Source organism: Natator depressus, chromosome 4 (assembly GCF_965152275.1).
Source record: "Natator depressus isolate rNatDep1 chromosome 4, rNatDep2.hap1, whole genome shotgun sequence".
Lineage (NCBI taxonomy): Eukaryota > Metazoa > Chordata > Testudines > Cheloniidae > Natator > Natator depressus.
In genome coordinates this window covers 87,610,486-87,627,638 of record NC_134237.1, presented here as the reverse complement: position 1 = coordinate 87,627,638, position 17,153 = coordinate 87,610,486, and the positions used below count along the sequence as shown (strand labels likewise).

Here is a 17,153-nt window from a genome sequence, read left to right as displayed (position 1 = left end):
GGATGTGGATTTTTCACACCCCTGTGAGATTATGCCGATATAAGTTTTCAGCATAGACCAGCCCCGACTTTACACTCATGTAACTGCACTCTTTTTATCTACCCTCTGTCAGAGGAGAATCAGTGATATTAGTAAAACTTTGTTCTGGCCCAAACTGCAGAAGTCTGATTTTTACAACTGACGGCAGGTCTACACTTAAAACACTGCATCGGCGCAGCTGCACTGATGCAGCTGTGCCATGGTAGCTCTTAAGTGAAGATAGTCCTATGCTGATGGGCGAGGAAAGAGTCTACTAGAGCTTCTCCCATAGGTATAGTTAATCCACCACCATGAGAGGGGGCAGCTATGTTGACAGGAGAGGCTCTCCTGTCGACATAGAGCTGTTTACACCGGGGGTTAGGTGGGTATAACTATGTCATGCGGGGGTGTGGATTTTTCACCTCCCTGAGTGATGTAGCTATACTGATATAAGTCAGTTGTGTAGACCTGGGTTGAATTGAGGGCAAAACATGGCCTTTAACTTAGTCCAAACTTACGGTGTTGATCTGAGGGAAGAATCAGTGTCTTAGTCGGTCACAGATGGCCAAAAATGCCTTCATACATTATAGTAATGCTGTCAAGTATCAGGGGGTAGCTGTGTTAGTCTGTATCCACAAAAACAACAAGGAGTCTGGTGGCACCTTAAAGACTAACAGATTTATTTGGGCATAAGCTTTCGCGGGCTAGAACCCACTTCATCGGATGCATGGAGTATAAATTACAGATGCAGGCATTATTATACTGACACATGAAGAGAAGGAAGTTACCTCACAAGTGGAGAACCAGTGTTGACAGGGCTAATTCAATCAGGGTGGATGTAGTCCAGTCCCAATAATAGATGAGGAGGTTTCAATTCCAGGAGAGGCAAAGCTGCTTTTGTAATGAGCCAGCCAGTCCCTATTCAGGCCCAAATTAATGGTGTTAAATTTGCAATGAATTTTAGTTCTGCTGTTTCTCTTTGAAGTCTATTTCTGAAGTTTTTTTTTTCCAATTATAGCTACTTTTAAATCTGTTATAGAACGTCCAGGAAGATTGAACTGTTCTCCTGCTGGCTTTTGTATGTTACTATTCCTGATGTCTGATTTGTGTCCATTTATTCTTTTACGTAGGGACTGTCTGGTTTGGCCAATGTACATGGCAGAGGGGCAGTGATTTTTAGTCCCAGATCCTCAAGGGAACAAATTCAACTGTGTTGGATTTAGCATCTAGATCTCTAAATTAACTGAAAGATGTTTAAAGACCTGTAGTCAGACAGCAACATATTGACTACAAACAGAAGGGGAAGCTTAAGAACCCAAAGATTAAATTCAGTCCTAAGATAGGTATGTAGAGCTCTCACTTAAGCTGTATGAGGGCAGAGAATGGCAGTAACTTATGCACTAATGGCCTGATTCTGCTAACCTTGCTCTTGCTGAGTTTCTTCATCCTCAAATTGAGTTCAATGGAACTACTGAAGAAATAAAGTGCAACTCAATGTGAGTAGCAGAATCTGGCCTTAAATTTGATCCACATGCTCCTGTTTCAGGTGGAAGCATAGGAAGAATATAGGCATACTGATAAATAAACGTTCTTTTCATAGAATTGTAGAATATCAGGGTTGGAAGGGACCTCAGGAGGTCATCTAGTCCAATCCCCTGCTGAAAGCAGGACCAATCCCCAATTTTTGCCCCAGATCCCTAAATGGCCCCCTCAAGGATTGAACTCACAACCCTGGGTTTAGCAGGCCAATGCTCAAACCACTAAGCTATCCTCCTCCCCGCCCCCATTTTATTCATATGGTGTCATTTCCTGGGGATCTGATTTCACAAACAATCAAGATAGGGACATCTGGAGATCCACATTAATGTACCAGGGCAGAATATTGGCAAATCAACATTTAAGGAAAGAGTCTACTAGCAGCCTCTTAAATACTTAACAAATGTACAAAATATCTAAAATACACAGAACTAATCAGAGGGCAGACTTTGGCCCTATTTGATTTCATCCATGAAGTGTTTTAGTTTAAAACCTTTAGCATGTCTGCGAGATAACTGCCTTTTGATGTGTCCTTGGTGGAATTGGTTTGCCAGAATCATCTCTGTGAAATTCCTGGAATGAGAGGAGTAATAAACCAAAATGCTTCAGTACTGCCAAGGAGAACAGCTCTTTGAACAGTAGATTTAAGATTTTGCGTGGGCTGGACTCAGAGGTTACACTTTCTCCGTTGTGCTTAAATTTGAAATTCTAAGGAGAATATATGTTAATTTTTTAATTTAAAGAAGTTTTATTGTTTTGTAAAAATAGACACTGTCATAAATATAAAGGGAAGGGTAACCAGCTTTCTGTATACAGTGCTATAAAATCCCTCCTGGCCAGATGCAAAGTCCTTTTACCTTAAAGGGTTAAGAAGCTCAGGTAACCTGGCTGGCACCTGACCCAAAATGACCAATGAGGGGACAAGATACTTTCAAATCTGGAGGGGGAAAAAGGCTTTTGTCTGTCTGTGTGATACCTTTGCTGAGAACAGATCAAGGATGCAAACCCTCCAACTCCTGTAAAGTTAATAAGTAATCTAGCTAGAAAATGTGTTAGGTTTTCTTTGTTTTGGCTTGTAAAATTCGCTGTGCTGAAGGAAATGTGTATTCCTGTTTTTGTGTCTTTTTGTAACTTAAGGTTTTGCCTAAAGGGATTCTCTATGTTTTGAATCTGACTGCCTGTAAGATTATATTCCATTCTGATCTTACAGAGTTGTTTTCTTATCTTTTTTTGTTCTTATAATAACGTTCTATTTTTAAGAATCTGATTGGGTTTCTTGGGTCTTAAAAATCCAAGGCTGGTTTGTGCTCATCTTGTTTATTCTCAAGCCTCCCCAGGAAAGGGGGTGCAAGGTCTTGGGGGGATATTTTGGGGAAACAGGAACTCCAAGTGGTCCTTTCCCTGTTCTTTGTCTAAATCACTTGGTGGTGGCAGCATACTGTTCAAGGACAAGACAAAATTTGTGCCTTGGGAAAGTTTTTAACCTAAGATGGTAAAAATAAGCTTAGGGGGTCTTTCATGCGGGTCCTCACATCTGTACCCTAGAGTTCAGAGTGGGGAGGGAACCCTGACAGACACAAAGTAAGAAATGAAAATATATAAAAACAAGGGTACCTTCTAAAGAGAGAGAAAAAACAGGAATTGGTAATGCATGTGTTACATAAACATACATTACAGACTATACAAAACGTCACATATTCAATGACAATTATAGTAATTACTTACTAGATTCCAGATGCTAAGGAGAAAGACTGCTTGTTACAACTGTAAGCATAAATTCTCTTAAATGTGTCTCATTAGAAAGGAATACATCCAATTTTTAAAAATAATTTTAATAGCTGTTACCAATAGACGTGAAGTTTCCAGTATGCATATCCACTGTACTTTTACAATATCTTTTATGAATATTAGCAAAATCATAATCAATATATTAATATAGCTTTTATATTTTTCTAGGATGGATCTATATTTTTTTCCTCCAGAACAAACAGGAAAAGGCCAGTATGAATAAATATTACGTGTGCTGTCTGACTCATCCAGCAACAGAACCATTCCGAGAGCTGTGCATTAAACATTTTATTTGTATTCATATAGCTTTACAAAGCAATCAAGAAATTGGATGACTGATGATCTCATTTGTTGCGAAGGTTCTTTCATACTTTCTCTCGCTCAAGGCTTGTCTACATTTGAAACACTACAGCAGCACAGCTTCAGTGCAGCAGCTGTGCTGCTATAGTGCTTCAGCGTATATACTCACTGTAGTGACGGGAGGGGTTCTTCTGTCAGCACAGTTAATCCACCACCCCCAGAGATGACAGCTAGGTCAATGGAAGAATTCTTCTGTTGAGCTACTACTGTCTACACTGGGGGTTAGTTCAGCTTAACTACACTGATCAGGGGTGTGAATTTTTCACACTCCAGAGCGACATCGCTGGGTTGACTTAACTTCTGATTGTAGATCTGGCCTCAGTAGATGATGGAGTTGTCACAGTGTCCACCTCCCAAATCTTTTGTAAACCTAACAGTAGTGTAGCTGAACTGGCTACTGTGAGTCCAATTCTGTGAGAAAGTGAGAACCCCCAACTCGCATTTACTTCAAGGGGAGATGAAGCCATCATGTTTTCCCTGTAAATGTGTAGATCTAATTAAGCAAAGATTTCAGAAACTATCTAGAAACGTAATAATGGGCATTGCATGTTTTAACCTAGGCAAATGAAAAAATATTTTGCCCTTTCTCTTATACTCAACAAAGCAGGACATAACTCTTTTCTTCTCTGAGTCACCACTTCTCTTTCCCAAGCCACCTCATCTCTTTTCTTCCGGTTTAGCCTCTCATTTGGCCACCAAACTGCCACCCACAGCCAATGCTCCTGGTGAAAGCCTGCTGGGTGGATCGCTTTTTCCTGCAATTAAGCGGCTTCCCCAGTCAGACAGCTCCTTTGAAATGTAGTACTTAGTAGGCTGTCTGTCCAGCCCATGGCTAAAGCTGCATTTGCTGATAACAGTTTATGGTAGAGCTGGTTGGGAATTTTTCGATGAGACATTTTTCACTGGAAAATGTCGATTTGTTGAAACCAAAACTTTTAACAGAAATGTAGCTGTTTAAAAAGGAAGGTTTCTCAGGTCCAGGATGGAAGTAAAAGAGCCCTCCTCCACTCTAGCATAGCCAATAGCTGGGTGCTTAGGGCCCGCCCTTAGAATAGGGGAGAACAAGGTTCCAGTCCCTACTCTGAATTGTGAAACCATGAACTTTTTCACAAAATAGAATTCTTGTTTTCTGGCCAGTCCTAATTTATGGCTTTGATCCTGAAACTCATTGCATGTGGGCCTGAAATAGGAGTTCTATATAATATGAAAAAAAGATAGAAATAAATGAATGCTCTTTAGGAACATAAGTCCTATGTGAATCGGTACACTCAGATATTTGGTATAGTCAACCTTTTGCTTTGATAAGAACTCAAACTGTTTTAACAAAACATACTTTTTTTTTTCTTTTTACGTAAAAGCTGACAAATTCCAATGATAGTAGAAGCTGCAGTGATAATTCATTATTTTAGCAAATGCTGATGTAATTATATTTGTTAGTTTTCATACAGCATTATTTTAGATAGACTCACACACTTCCCTTTAGTTGCAGGAATTTTTTTTTCTTTGCTATAAAGAAGAAACAATCTGCTAAGAAGCACTAAACATTAATCTGCCCGAACAAATACTTATGTTCCCTAGATGGGTCTTTCATAAGGTCTGAAATCAATATCTAGGGTCCTACAGTTTTGAAACCTCTAATACTGACTCTGCTTTCTCAAAAGTACATTCATATCCAGAATAAGGCTACAGCTACACTACAGCTCTCTTGTGTAGCCGCTCTAAGCTGACGGGAGAGAGTTCTCCCATCAATTTAATTAACCCCCTCCCAACGAGTAATGGCATCTATGTCTGAGAGAAGCTCATAAGTTATACCGACATAAGTGGTAGCCTGAATATATACTGGAATACTTCCAGTTTACATCTGACAATTATTTTAAAAATTGTAGACTCTGCAGCATAAAACTATGTAAGAAACTTAAGTTGTACTGCAGGCCAGATGGAAAATTTACAAGTGCACGTTACTCCAGTGTAGGGTCAGTCAGTTACTCATTGAATGTATACATTTATTTCAAAGTTTTGTTGATTAATTTAAGTCAAAACTGAACAGAAGTAAAGAGAACCCTATGATGGTCCAGATTCTCCTGCCCTTACACTGGGCCAGATTCTTAGCTGATGTAAATAGATTTCTGTGGAGCTACATCAATTTACTGCAGCTGAGGATCTGTTCTACTGAATTGTACCTTACCCCCAACTTTGTCAATGGTATAACTCAGGAGTAAGGTAGGAGTTATTCTAAATAAGGGTGTCAGAATTGGGCTCCCTGACATCAGTTAGGGTGCATTTGTGTTATGTAGATTTCTGGGATGAACACTGCTACTGTATTTCATAATTATTATGCTTTAGTTAAACTTTTTGCAAAACTAGTAGGATTGGATCTAATTTAGCTCTGCGATAGGATGAAATGCCTGTCTAGCTTTCACTTACAGGGACAAATGCTGCTTGCTTTACATATGGGAAACTCATTGAGTAGTCTCACTGAAATCAATGAGTAAGGTGAGTAAGGTGAACAGAAGTTGGGTATTAATGCTTGGCTGTAATACTGAATAATATGCTTAGCATTTACGCAACATAATGCTTTATAATCTCTAAAGTGCTTTACAAATCTTACCTAACTAATCCTCACAGCAACCTTGTGAGGTAAGAGATGAAAGCCACAGCCTGAAAAATTTCCCCAACACCAAATTTCCTGAGCATTATATGTACTAGCCTGGGTGGAAAAAACAAACACCCACACAGCCAGGCCCCAAAAGGCATGCAGGTTTACTTTCTAATGGAATAGCTTCACTCCACTCACAATAAATCAGCTCCAACCCCCTCTGCAAATAAATCCCTTTATGGATCTGACCCACAAGTGGCTCCCTAGGCCCACTCACCCAGTCAAAATTTCTACTCCCCTAGGCAAGTCCTAATAAAGTATACATTACTCTACCGCTCTTGAGACTTAGGTATTTTGACTTTCTAACACAAATGATAGCTTCTTCAAGAAAAAATCAGTTGTAGTAATGCTAACCTATGTACACTCATGTACCAAAACTCCTATGTGATCCAATTTGTTAGTTCCAGCTGGGAAACTTTTACAAGCAGCACAACACTTACATCTTGTTAAACTGAAGATCAAGAAAACTCCCAACCTTACGAATTTCATGTGCAGACCAAATGTACTAAGATAAAGTTTCAATGATTATCTAATCATTACATCTTGATAGAAAATAAGTCTCTGAAAAATCTTCGAACTTGACATAAAAAAGGAAGCAACTACTTTACCTTGTGACACTTTGTTGGAAGAAAACCAAGTACAGTAGCTAATACTTGCCACAGAGTATATAGATTTTCAAATATCACTGCCTCATTTCTAATAAGCCAGTGTGCCGTTAATTAATAAGTATGCTAGCAGGGAATTGATGTTTTCCTTTTGATTTAGTTTACTGATAACTCTCACTGTAAAGCTTGTGATTTGAGAGCTGGTACTCTGTATGAAGGAAGCTTATAAAAATATAGCATTGTATAGTATTATGGGAACGGGCCTTGACTGAAAGATTTATGATATGGGACCTCATTCACCACTGCCTTGAACCTGAGAAGTGAGTGCAAAGATGGTGTAAAATAGTAAAAGCTGCCACTGAGTCAAAAATTTTATTTAATTCACCATTAAAAAATAAAAAAACATTATCCAGTGGAAAGAGTTCCAGATATATGGATTTTACAATACAAGGTAAAGAGAAGCTCCCATTTTGAAAAGTAACAAGGAGGGGGTAGAGAGTCCCACAATGTAGTAGTGCGATAAGTGGGTGGGAACATAAAGGAATGTGTATTTGGCTAGTTTCACATGCTTGACACTTTACAGAATTTTAAACTTTCCAATTTCTGCAAAAAACGAGGCAGGTGCTATACAGACAACAACCTCTTTTACTACACAATCCTGACCATTCCCTGTCTGTCCTATGCACTGAATGAGGCAGGGATCCACTGGAAAAAAATAATATGTGATACTGTAATAAACCTCTATCATAATGCACAAGGGGGGTGAATTAAAGTTGCATAGGAACTCTGAATTCTGGCATTTCCTAACTTTTGAGTGCTTGATTTTGCAATTTTCATGTTCTCTTAACTTAGGTTTTTTGGATGTAATTTAATATTAGTAGAGTACTGTGGATGGATGGTGCTTAAAGGATAAAAGTATTCTAGTTTATCTAGGTTCTTCTACCACCCTCTTCAGCGTAGAATATAAGCGCCATTCAGTAGTGTATTAACTATGTGACTGATATCTATCACGTGGTTCATTCTTTCTTCCTCTTCACAGGGGGCAGAGCCTGCACTAGGCATAAGCAGACTAAGCAATTGCTTAGGGCCCCAAGCAGCTCAAGGGAACCCCCTATTCACTTTTTATTATAAGAACTTGCCAGTGTTATTACTGGGGGGGAGACACAAAATATTCCTGCTTAGGGCCCCCATTGGGCTAGCACCAGCTCATTCAGGGGGAGAATTGTGCATGCGGTGCAGGGTTTTGGATTCTTTTAAACATACATACTTCTCTGTGTTAATTTTAGAGATTGCAGGTTGAAGAAGTACACCTTGCACTTGGCTTGGAAGGTGGTGATGTTTGCGATACCAGTTAGTTCCTGTGTAAATTCATTGCACAGTCTTTAGTGGCCCTCAAGAAAGTTCTGTCTCCTGCATGGACAAGCTTTACCCTTATGGCAGAAAGTTCCATTGTGCCCAAGTAGCAGAGCTATCAAACACAGACTTCATCCTAGTGCTTTAGATGATCTTTTAGATATGCTGGCCCAGGCTATTGCACCTTCAAGTTAAGGACCAAGACTTTGAATTTTACTCAATAGTTCTGATATATTTAATACAGTATTAGTTTCATGTTTCCTATATGTATGCTTCTCCAGTTTGGTTTTTATAGTGTTCATGAGTTTTATGTATTATTATTTGTCCTTTGGACACTATCATTAGTGGGTAGGATTTTCAAAAGCATCTAAGTGACTTAGGAGCACAAGTCCTGGTGAAAGTCAATGAGATTTGTGCTCCTAAATTAACTGGGCACTTTTGAAAATTCCACTCCTTTATAAATAGATTCTCTTTTGTTTATTACCCTAGTAAAGTGCTACATATTTTTAAGAGTATAAGAAATGATAATTTACTGTGTTTAAATTATTACAATGGGAATCAGCACAGAACAATTGCAAGCAATGCAGAATGATGGAGGCAGCATTAATCATAAAAACCCTCCAGAGAAATAAAACCTTGTTACAGACAGATTCTGTACTGTGGGAGACATCTGTGAGAGAAAAACTATAAATTGAAATTGTAACAATGAGAACTGACTACAGCATGAGTAAGAACTTCAGAAATAAGAGAATCAAAGTAAGGATGAATTCTGACCATGTTCCTGAGGGACAGGCAGATGTCATGGAAAAAGGAAAAATGCAAGGAAAATCTAAGACTGGGTTCAAGGATGACTCTTGGGGCTTGATTATCCTGACATTTGCTTAACATAAGGCCCCTAAATTTCCAGCCACAGGAGCAAAGCTAAAGGCGAGCAGCAAAAGCACAGCCAGAGATGTGGGAGAAAAAGAACATAACCCTATGAATGATGACTCAGTCATATCATGAGAACCTTCCTGACTCCAATTAACAGATTATTCACATTTCTTCTCAAATGATCCCTTTTACTAAATTCTTCAGCTGCTCAGTTATTTCACGGTAGTAAGGAGAGCAAGTGAGACCAACTGAATAAGGGACCCTATGTAGTTCAATCATACTTGATATATTTACTCTCTTCCCTTGGGATCTAGGTCCCCTGTCACTTTCCTGTCTCTCTGACTTCATCTTCCCGACTCTTCATGTCAACGTGCGGCTGCTCTTTTCCCTTCTGCTAGAAAGCTCATGCTTATGTAACACGCTCGGTGCCCCCTTCTTCGCGGGGGAGCGCCACAGGTTTGGAAGGGCGTTTGTTCCCGAAGGATCCCTTCCACTCGCCTGCCGCTAGCTCTAGTTAGGAGGGGGCAGGATCTCCCGCTGTCGCTTTCCTGCTCTCTCCCTGGAGCAGATCTCGCCCACGCCTTTCGATGGCCGGGGAATCAAGGCTCCCTATTTATAGCTTCTGCGCCCTGAGCGGGGGGCTCAGCCACAGCCGGGGCGCACCCCCGGCCCGGCCCGCCCCGCCCCAGGCTGCGGAGCGCGCGGGGGCTCGGAGCCCGGGGCCCGAGAGCAGCGCCGGGCGGGTAGGGGCCGGGAGGGGGTCACATGAGCAGCCTCGCCTCACCTTGCTGCGCTGGGCGCGGGCTGCGCGCTCTCCGCATCCCGCTCGCTCCCATCCTGGCGGCGGGGAGAGCGGCCCCCGCCATCCCACAGGCAGCCGGGGGGAGGGGAGGACGCGAGCGGAGCCGGGCAGCGGGGAGAGCCGGGCAGGCGCCGCCTCCCAGGGCAGGATGCAGCAGCTGCTGCCCGTGGCCGGCACCGGGTGCGCGGACAGAGGCGGCGGATGAGGCAGCTGCCCACGCCCCCCACCGGCAGGTGCAGGTAAGTGGGGAGGGGGAAAGGGCCGCAGCCTGTCCTTGAGATGGAGCCGGCAACCGCGGCTAATCCGAGCCGCCTCCTGGCGATATGGCATGCGGGCTCCTAGCGGTGTGCACGCACTGCTCTGTATCGCTACGGACCACACACACGGCGAGTATAGCTATAGACCGCGCACACACAGAGCATAGTATAGTTCTGTACTGTGCACGCACTGCTCTGTATCGCTACGGACCACACACACAGCATAGTATAGCTATAGACTGCGCACACACACACAGAGAGACCATAGTATAGCTATAGACTGCACACACACACACACACACACACAGCATAGTATAGCTATAGACTGCGCACACACACACAGAGAGACCATAGTATAGCTATAGACTGCACACACACACACACACACACAGACCATAGTATAGCTATAGACTGCATGCACATTCTATCTACTTTGCAAACACTAGATCTAGATGTGAATGCCATACGTCTCTGAATGCGCTCTGGATTGAGTGTATAGATGTCTCTGCCTGACTGTGCCTGTATTTTCTCTCTCTCCACTCTACTATCCCCGGCTGTAACTTCTTCCGCATGCTCCCTCTTCTGTTTTGGAATCACTAACTCTCAGTTGTACTGGCAACAAGCTGCCTCTTTGAATTGCCTGACTTTTCCGTTCCCTGAAAGGAAAATAGGTCAAGTCTTTTTAACAAAAGACAAAAAAGGGGAACTCAGGATTCAGCCTGGGTCTGGTGATTTTGGGTTCTTACAGGGCTCTAGAACCCTGATCCTGAGATGGATTATTGTGCTGGTTACTGGCTTCTTTGTCTATTTTGCTGCTCTTGAAAACTTTTAATTACTTTGCAAAGCTTCATTCCCCCTCCCTGCCCTCTCCTCCCCTTCAGCTGGAGGCACTGCAAGATGTGCCAACTTTTAATGATAAGGGGAAGAATAAAAATCTCACTATTAATATTGCCTTTCTCTTAGTCTCTTTGTTCAGGCGGTGGGTCCACTTCAAGACAGGGAAACGTGATCGTAATCAGCTATGTCTATACTCTGGTTGCTGTGCCAGGAGTGTAGCTGCTAAGCCGTGACTGGCTGGTTTCTCCCCCCATATTTAGTACTCAGCTAGCGTTTGCATATGCATGGACCAAACACACCTTCCTTGAGCAGCCTCCTGGGAAGCTATATGCTATAACCTGGAACGTGTTTAGCTTTAGACACTTCCCAAGTAATTGTGTATTTTCATGTTATTTCTGTTTTTGATAGTTGGATTTAGCACCAGTTACAAAGAGTGGGTTATTATTTGAATACATGTTTTTCAGTTATGTAGCAGTACTTTAATAAGCAATTTTTACAATTCAAAGCAAGTAATCGGCAAAGTGATATGTTCTGTTTATTCATTCTTCAACAATATCTTCAAATTGTTATCCAAGTATTGCTTTTGTAATTCCACAGTCCTTAGTGCTGCAGATTAATAGTTGTTTAATGAGCATTTATAGTCTGATTTTTTATAAATGCCGAGCTCCTGAGCCCACTGACTTCAGTGGTAGCTGCAGGTGCTCCGCATCTCTGAAAATCAGGCATTAGTTCTTTTTTCTTTTGCAAAGAAAAAGATGAGCATAATTATTTCAACAGCACTGCTGGGTTGATGTGATACAGAGGCTGAAATTCCACGCTGACATCCATTGTTCATCTTGACTTTACCAAGCTGTCATGTGAATTATGCCTCTGCAGTTTATGATTCTGAATGTGAGAATCAGGAAAGAGAGATGAAAAACACCAGAGGCAATCTATGCACATGAGCTGTAGAAAAGGTCATTGTGGCAGCTTGGAAAACCCAAAAGGCAGATTCTTTTGAAGGACAATATTTCGAAAATGCTTTTCATTACTACAGTTTATTTTCAGGCTAATATTTATATTTCAGTTATACACATCCTTTTTTGTAGAAAATCTGTTTTAGTGATCAGATTTGTACCAACTCAAGAAGAACCTTGGTTTTAAAGATGAAATTAGTGTGCTGATCTTAAAAGTAAAGATTTAATTTACGTTGTCTTTTTGTCATAGCTTATATACAGAGATATTTCAAAGGCACTGGTCATTTTACTTGTCCAGAGAGATGCAAAAGTGAAGCAATGACATTTGCATAGATAATTTGGCTATGCATTTTAATATTACCTGTGTCAAAAATATCCTCAAAGGGCTTTTGTGCATTCCCAGACTATATATATTCATTTATGTAAGTGAAACTGCATTTGTAGAGAAAAGAAACAAGCTAGTCTTTATAATTTTTCTCATTTGAAAGTTGTATAAACCTTATTTTATGATTGAGCTCAATTCCACCCTCAGAGTTGGGGAGCAGATTCCAAAATTTAGAATAATTCATGTAGTAGAGGGACAGCCAATGAACAGTGTCCATTAATAAGTTTTGATCAACAGATGTTTTGCCATCCATTCTTGACTGCTGAACCAGAACGTGGAATGACAAAATATTCTGCAAAAAAGTCAAGACTACTCACAGTGCATACAAATAAGCATGTGTCTAAATCTTTGCAGGAACAGGGCCTAAATATGCAAGTGTATGTCTGTATGTTGGAGGAAGACGGAGGGGGGGACATGTATGTGAGAAAGCCATATCTAGAAATCAGCTATACCTGTAAACTTAATGCTATTTGTATAATGCTCAGAGATCTATTGATATATTTACATGTGCAGAATCAAACCCATTCTATTTACATCTTTTTAAATAAATTAGTAATGCCCAGTTTATTTAAATAGTTCAGTCTACGCTGTCACAGTCAGGGCAACTGCACCTGTATTTCCTCTCCATGGTCTAGCAAGGGCACCCACTTTTAGGCTTCTGGGTCCAGCTGTCACCCCTCTTGGGCAGAGACCTACATCTCTCTCTCCTCACTTTTTTTTTTTTTTCCCTTCAGGCTGAACAATTCCCTGCCTACACTCTTATTCTCAGTGAGCCAGACTGCCTAGCCAGGGCATCTGTGCTTTGCTTTCTCTTCAGAGGCTTCTGCATAGCATAACTGCCTGCAGTTAAAGTTAGCACGCAGCCCTTTATAAGCCAACACATGTGTTAAGGTGAAAGCATTACAGAGAAAATATTAGAAGAAACTACATGCATGCTGGAAAAGAGATCACCCCTTGCCCCCAACTCCAGCAAAGATTCTAGTAAGAGTCACTCCCTCAAACTTGTCATAGGCCATATAGCCCCCCCACCAAGTTAGTGTGGCACTGCACTTACTCCCTGCCTCTGTTTCCATTCCCAAGCCAATAACTTCACTTCAGACACTCTTGACATGTGACTCAATAATACCCTCCTTAGGACTTGTTTATTACAAAACCTCATACAAAGGGGGCCATAACAATAAGTCCCAAATAAACAAAAGGTGCTTCTGGTTTTCAAGGTTCCTTTATAGTCTGTCCTCTAAGTTCTGTTCTCAGTCTTTATGTCTCTCTTTTTGGCAGGAGACTCAGCCCCTACTCCTGGAGCTTGGGTAGTTCAGGCAGTTATTGTCCCCCTCTTTACTAGGAGTACACAGCTCTCCTCCTGGAGCTGGGTTGCAATTTATCTCCCTTAACTGGTCCCATTTAGTCCTCAGGCTCAGAGGGTTTAGCAGCCTTCTCCTGCTGTAGTTTGCTCCCTATTAACCCAGGACCCTTCTTACTCCTTGCAGTGTCTGCAAGCATCTGCCCTACTTTGAAGGAGGAGTAGCATTTATGCTGTCCCCTTCTCCCGGCTCATTTCTTATTGGCTACGTGACAGCTGGCTGCCCCACCCTCTGCAAGGTTCCAAGCTTTTAAAGATACAGTTACAGGATTCCTTCTAAAAGTTACATCTTCCTTTCTCCCTATCTTCTTAGGCTTTGTGTATCAAATCACCCCCAAACTCTTATAGGACTATGCCATGTGACAGACAGGACTGACCAGTAGGAAGTACTGCCCTTAAGGGGTATACTACCCCACCACAAACCCCACACAGGGATTTTTCTGTGGTTGCAAGTTCATAACTGCTTTAGCTCAGAACAAGCATCAACATGAATTGGATAATCTTTCCTTTATAGAGTTTGTGCCTTTGATCTTCAGATTCCAATAACAGGTAACCAGTATATAATCATGCTCTCCTCAGGGTGTAGCTTCAAAAGGCTGGTGTTTTGCATAACCAGAGATGGGAATTTGCATTCACCTCTCCCTAGAGATTCCCTGGGCAAACCACTTGACACTGTTTGTCCAAAATTCTTTTGTTGTCTGGCCCATTGTTCAGTATAGTCCTTTGAAATTCAGAACACTTCCCAGGGCTCACAATAATATATAATCTTTGCATTTAATACAGTGTACTCTAAAGATACTTAAGTCAGTCAGGTTTTTCAAGGATATTGCAGGAAATTGCCATATAAGTGTCATATACCACTAGTAGACATCTCTTTTTCAAAGTATTCTAGAGGAAAAATGGAATTGATATTTCCTAAATACAGAGGAATAGAGAAAATATTTCTCTCATACTGTGGCTTTATGTAACTGATTTAAAATACACGTTTGGATCTGTGTCAAGTGGTTCTCAAAAAAGTTTAGTGAAAATACAGTGGCACCAATGGAACTGTATGTTTGTTTTTTTTCCAATAACAAATCATGCATTTTGGGCAAAATGCTGTACTCAGATCTGTACATAATGACCTAAGAAAAGTGAATTAAATTTGTGGAGTGAAGCTGAGTTTTTAGGAATTCTTCCATAGATCCATGTATATTCCATTCTCCAGATGGAGTAATCCGTTTACAACTGGGTAAAAGCAGCAGGAGGTCAAGTAACTTGCTCAAGATCACAAACTTCACTAATGACTGAGTTGTGGTCATAAATGCAGATCATTTCAGTTGATGTCAGCCCACTGTTCTCTTTCCACAGTGTGAGAAAAATGCTTAAAAAACTCTGTACATTCACCTATACCCGGATCCTGTATCATTTAAGTCAATGGGAGCTTTGACGTGGACTCCAAATGGGTGCAGGATCAGGCCACTAGGTAGTGAACCTGGTAGATTGTGCCATTGGCGGGAGGGAGAGCTGCTGCATAAGGAAGGTGTCAAGGGGCATGCTACAAGCCTGGAAGAGTGCAAGGAAACACTGGGAAATCAGGTCCCAAGTCTTTGGATCCCAATGCTTTGGCACAGTGCTTCCTTCTCTGTGCTATTCCATATCATAACAGCCTGGCTTACTCAAGAGAGATGCTGCCATTGACTCCCACACTATGGCTATTCACTCATTTTATCTTTCTCCAAGGGGAAGCTGTACTCGTGGAGGCGGAGTGCACCTGTAAGAGAAGCATTAACTTTTGCATGGGTTTCTTCTTGGACATCCACCATTTTTTGAAGGGATCATTCCCTCGCACCCTTCCCCTCAGAAAACCCTCAAAGCCAACTTGATGGGGCTAGGGTAAGCTCATAGAGAGCAGGAAGCATGCTACATAGCTGCTGTTCCCTGAATTTTTGCACATCTTTGCTCCCTGAAATGCACCACATAGGGGAGTATTTGATCCTTAATTTTCAGTTGTTTTCTCTTCATAATTTATTTATAAGACAAAAATAATAATGTTGCTTAGTAAAAATAATAAAAGTCAAGAGAATATTGATAGTACTCTAGAAACTAATTTTTGTAACTGTCAAGTCTTGTTACATGTTTTCCTTCTTATATCATAACAAAAACAATTAAATGTTAATAAACGAACAAAGGGAAAATATATGCAGCTTAAAAATTCAGTTTTTCTGAAGCAGAACATTAGTAACGGAGATATGTTATAGCTATCTCATAGATAGCTGTGATGGAGTCCACTTGTCAGAGTGGTGCCGCCTGCTGGCCATCTCAGGGATTAGCTCTCTGAGCCAGCACGCTGTCTCATGGTGGTGCCTCTCCCATCGCCTTCTCTGCCTGCAGACCTGTCTTAGCCCAGGAACCACTGTGTCTTTTTCATGACTTGGCCCTCCCGACCATGCCACCACCTGTGTCCCCCCACCCCCAATAGCGGCGGGGGGAAGTATCTCCCAGTTCTATAATCCAGCCACTTCCCCAGTGGTCAGTGGGGGGACCCAGGCCCACCCACTCCTCCCAATCCCAGCCCAGGGACCTTGTAAGCTATCAGCCTCCTGCTGCCTCTCTTTAACTTCTCTGCCAGAGCTGCTTCAATTCCCTGAGCCACTTCCCATGGCCCAAGCACCTTCTTTGCCCTCTTCTCAGGGCCTCCAGCCAGCACATCCCAGCAGCCAGCCAGGAGCTCCCTCTTGCTCTCCTGGTCCCCGCCACTAATTGCTCTGTCGAAGGTGCTACCTTCCTGCAGCCCGCTAAGAACAGTCATCTCTCCTTGGGTTCCCTGCAGCAACAGACCCTGCTCTGCTCTGCAGCTCCCTTTTATGTGAGCCTGCTGGGCCCTGACTGGTTGCCCCATGCAGCCTTTAGCTGATTGGCTGCTTCCTGCACAACCCCTTCCTTTCTGGTTCGGAGTGAAAACCCCATAACAACAACATTAGGTCTTTCTTTCCGTGCTGATCAGGAAAGATCCCTTCATCTTCACAGATCTCAGAGACTGAGGGTTGTCTATATCTAAAATTGAGGTCGACCTAGCTACATCGCTCAGGGTTGGGAAAAATTTTGTGCCCCGTGTGATGTAGTTAGGTTGACCTAGCTCCCACTGTAGATGCAGGTAGGGTGATGGAAAAATTCTTCCATTAACCTAGCTACCGCCTCTTGAAGAGGTGGATTACTGACACTGATGGAAAAACTCCTTCCATCGATTGCAGGGAGTCTCTGCACTACAGTGCTGTGGCAGTGGTAGGTGTGCCTCTGTAGCTGCTGTAGTCTAGACATATCCTGAGGGTCAGATCATCAGCTGGTGTAAATTGGTATAGCTCAAGCAGGGCTGTTAAGATGAGGT

At 42.0% G+C, this 17,153-nt stretch overlaps 1 protein-coding gene across 1 annotated transcript in view; it reads left to right on the top strand.

The window, feature by feature from the left end:
* The first annotated feature begins 10,086 nt into the window (after positions 1-10,086).
* TRMT9B (tRNA methyltransferase 9B (putative)) overlaps positions 10,087-17,153 on the top strand; it is a 46,781-nt gene continuing 39,714 nt past the window's right edge. Inside the window, exon 1 of the mRNA XM_074951355.1 lies at positions 10,087-10,230. Within this exon, the coding sequence (XP_074807456.1) occupies positions 10,193-10,230 (38 nt within the window). The 5' untranslated portion in view covers positions 10,087-10,192. The remainder of the gene's footprint in view (positions 10,231-17,153) is intronic.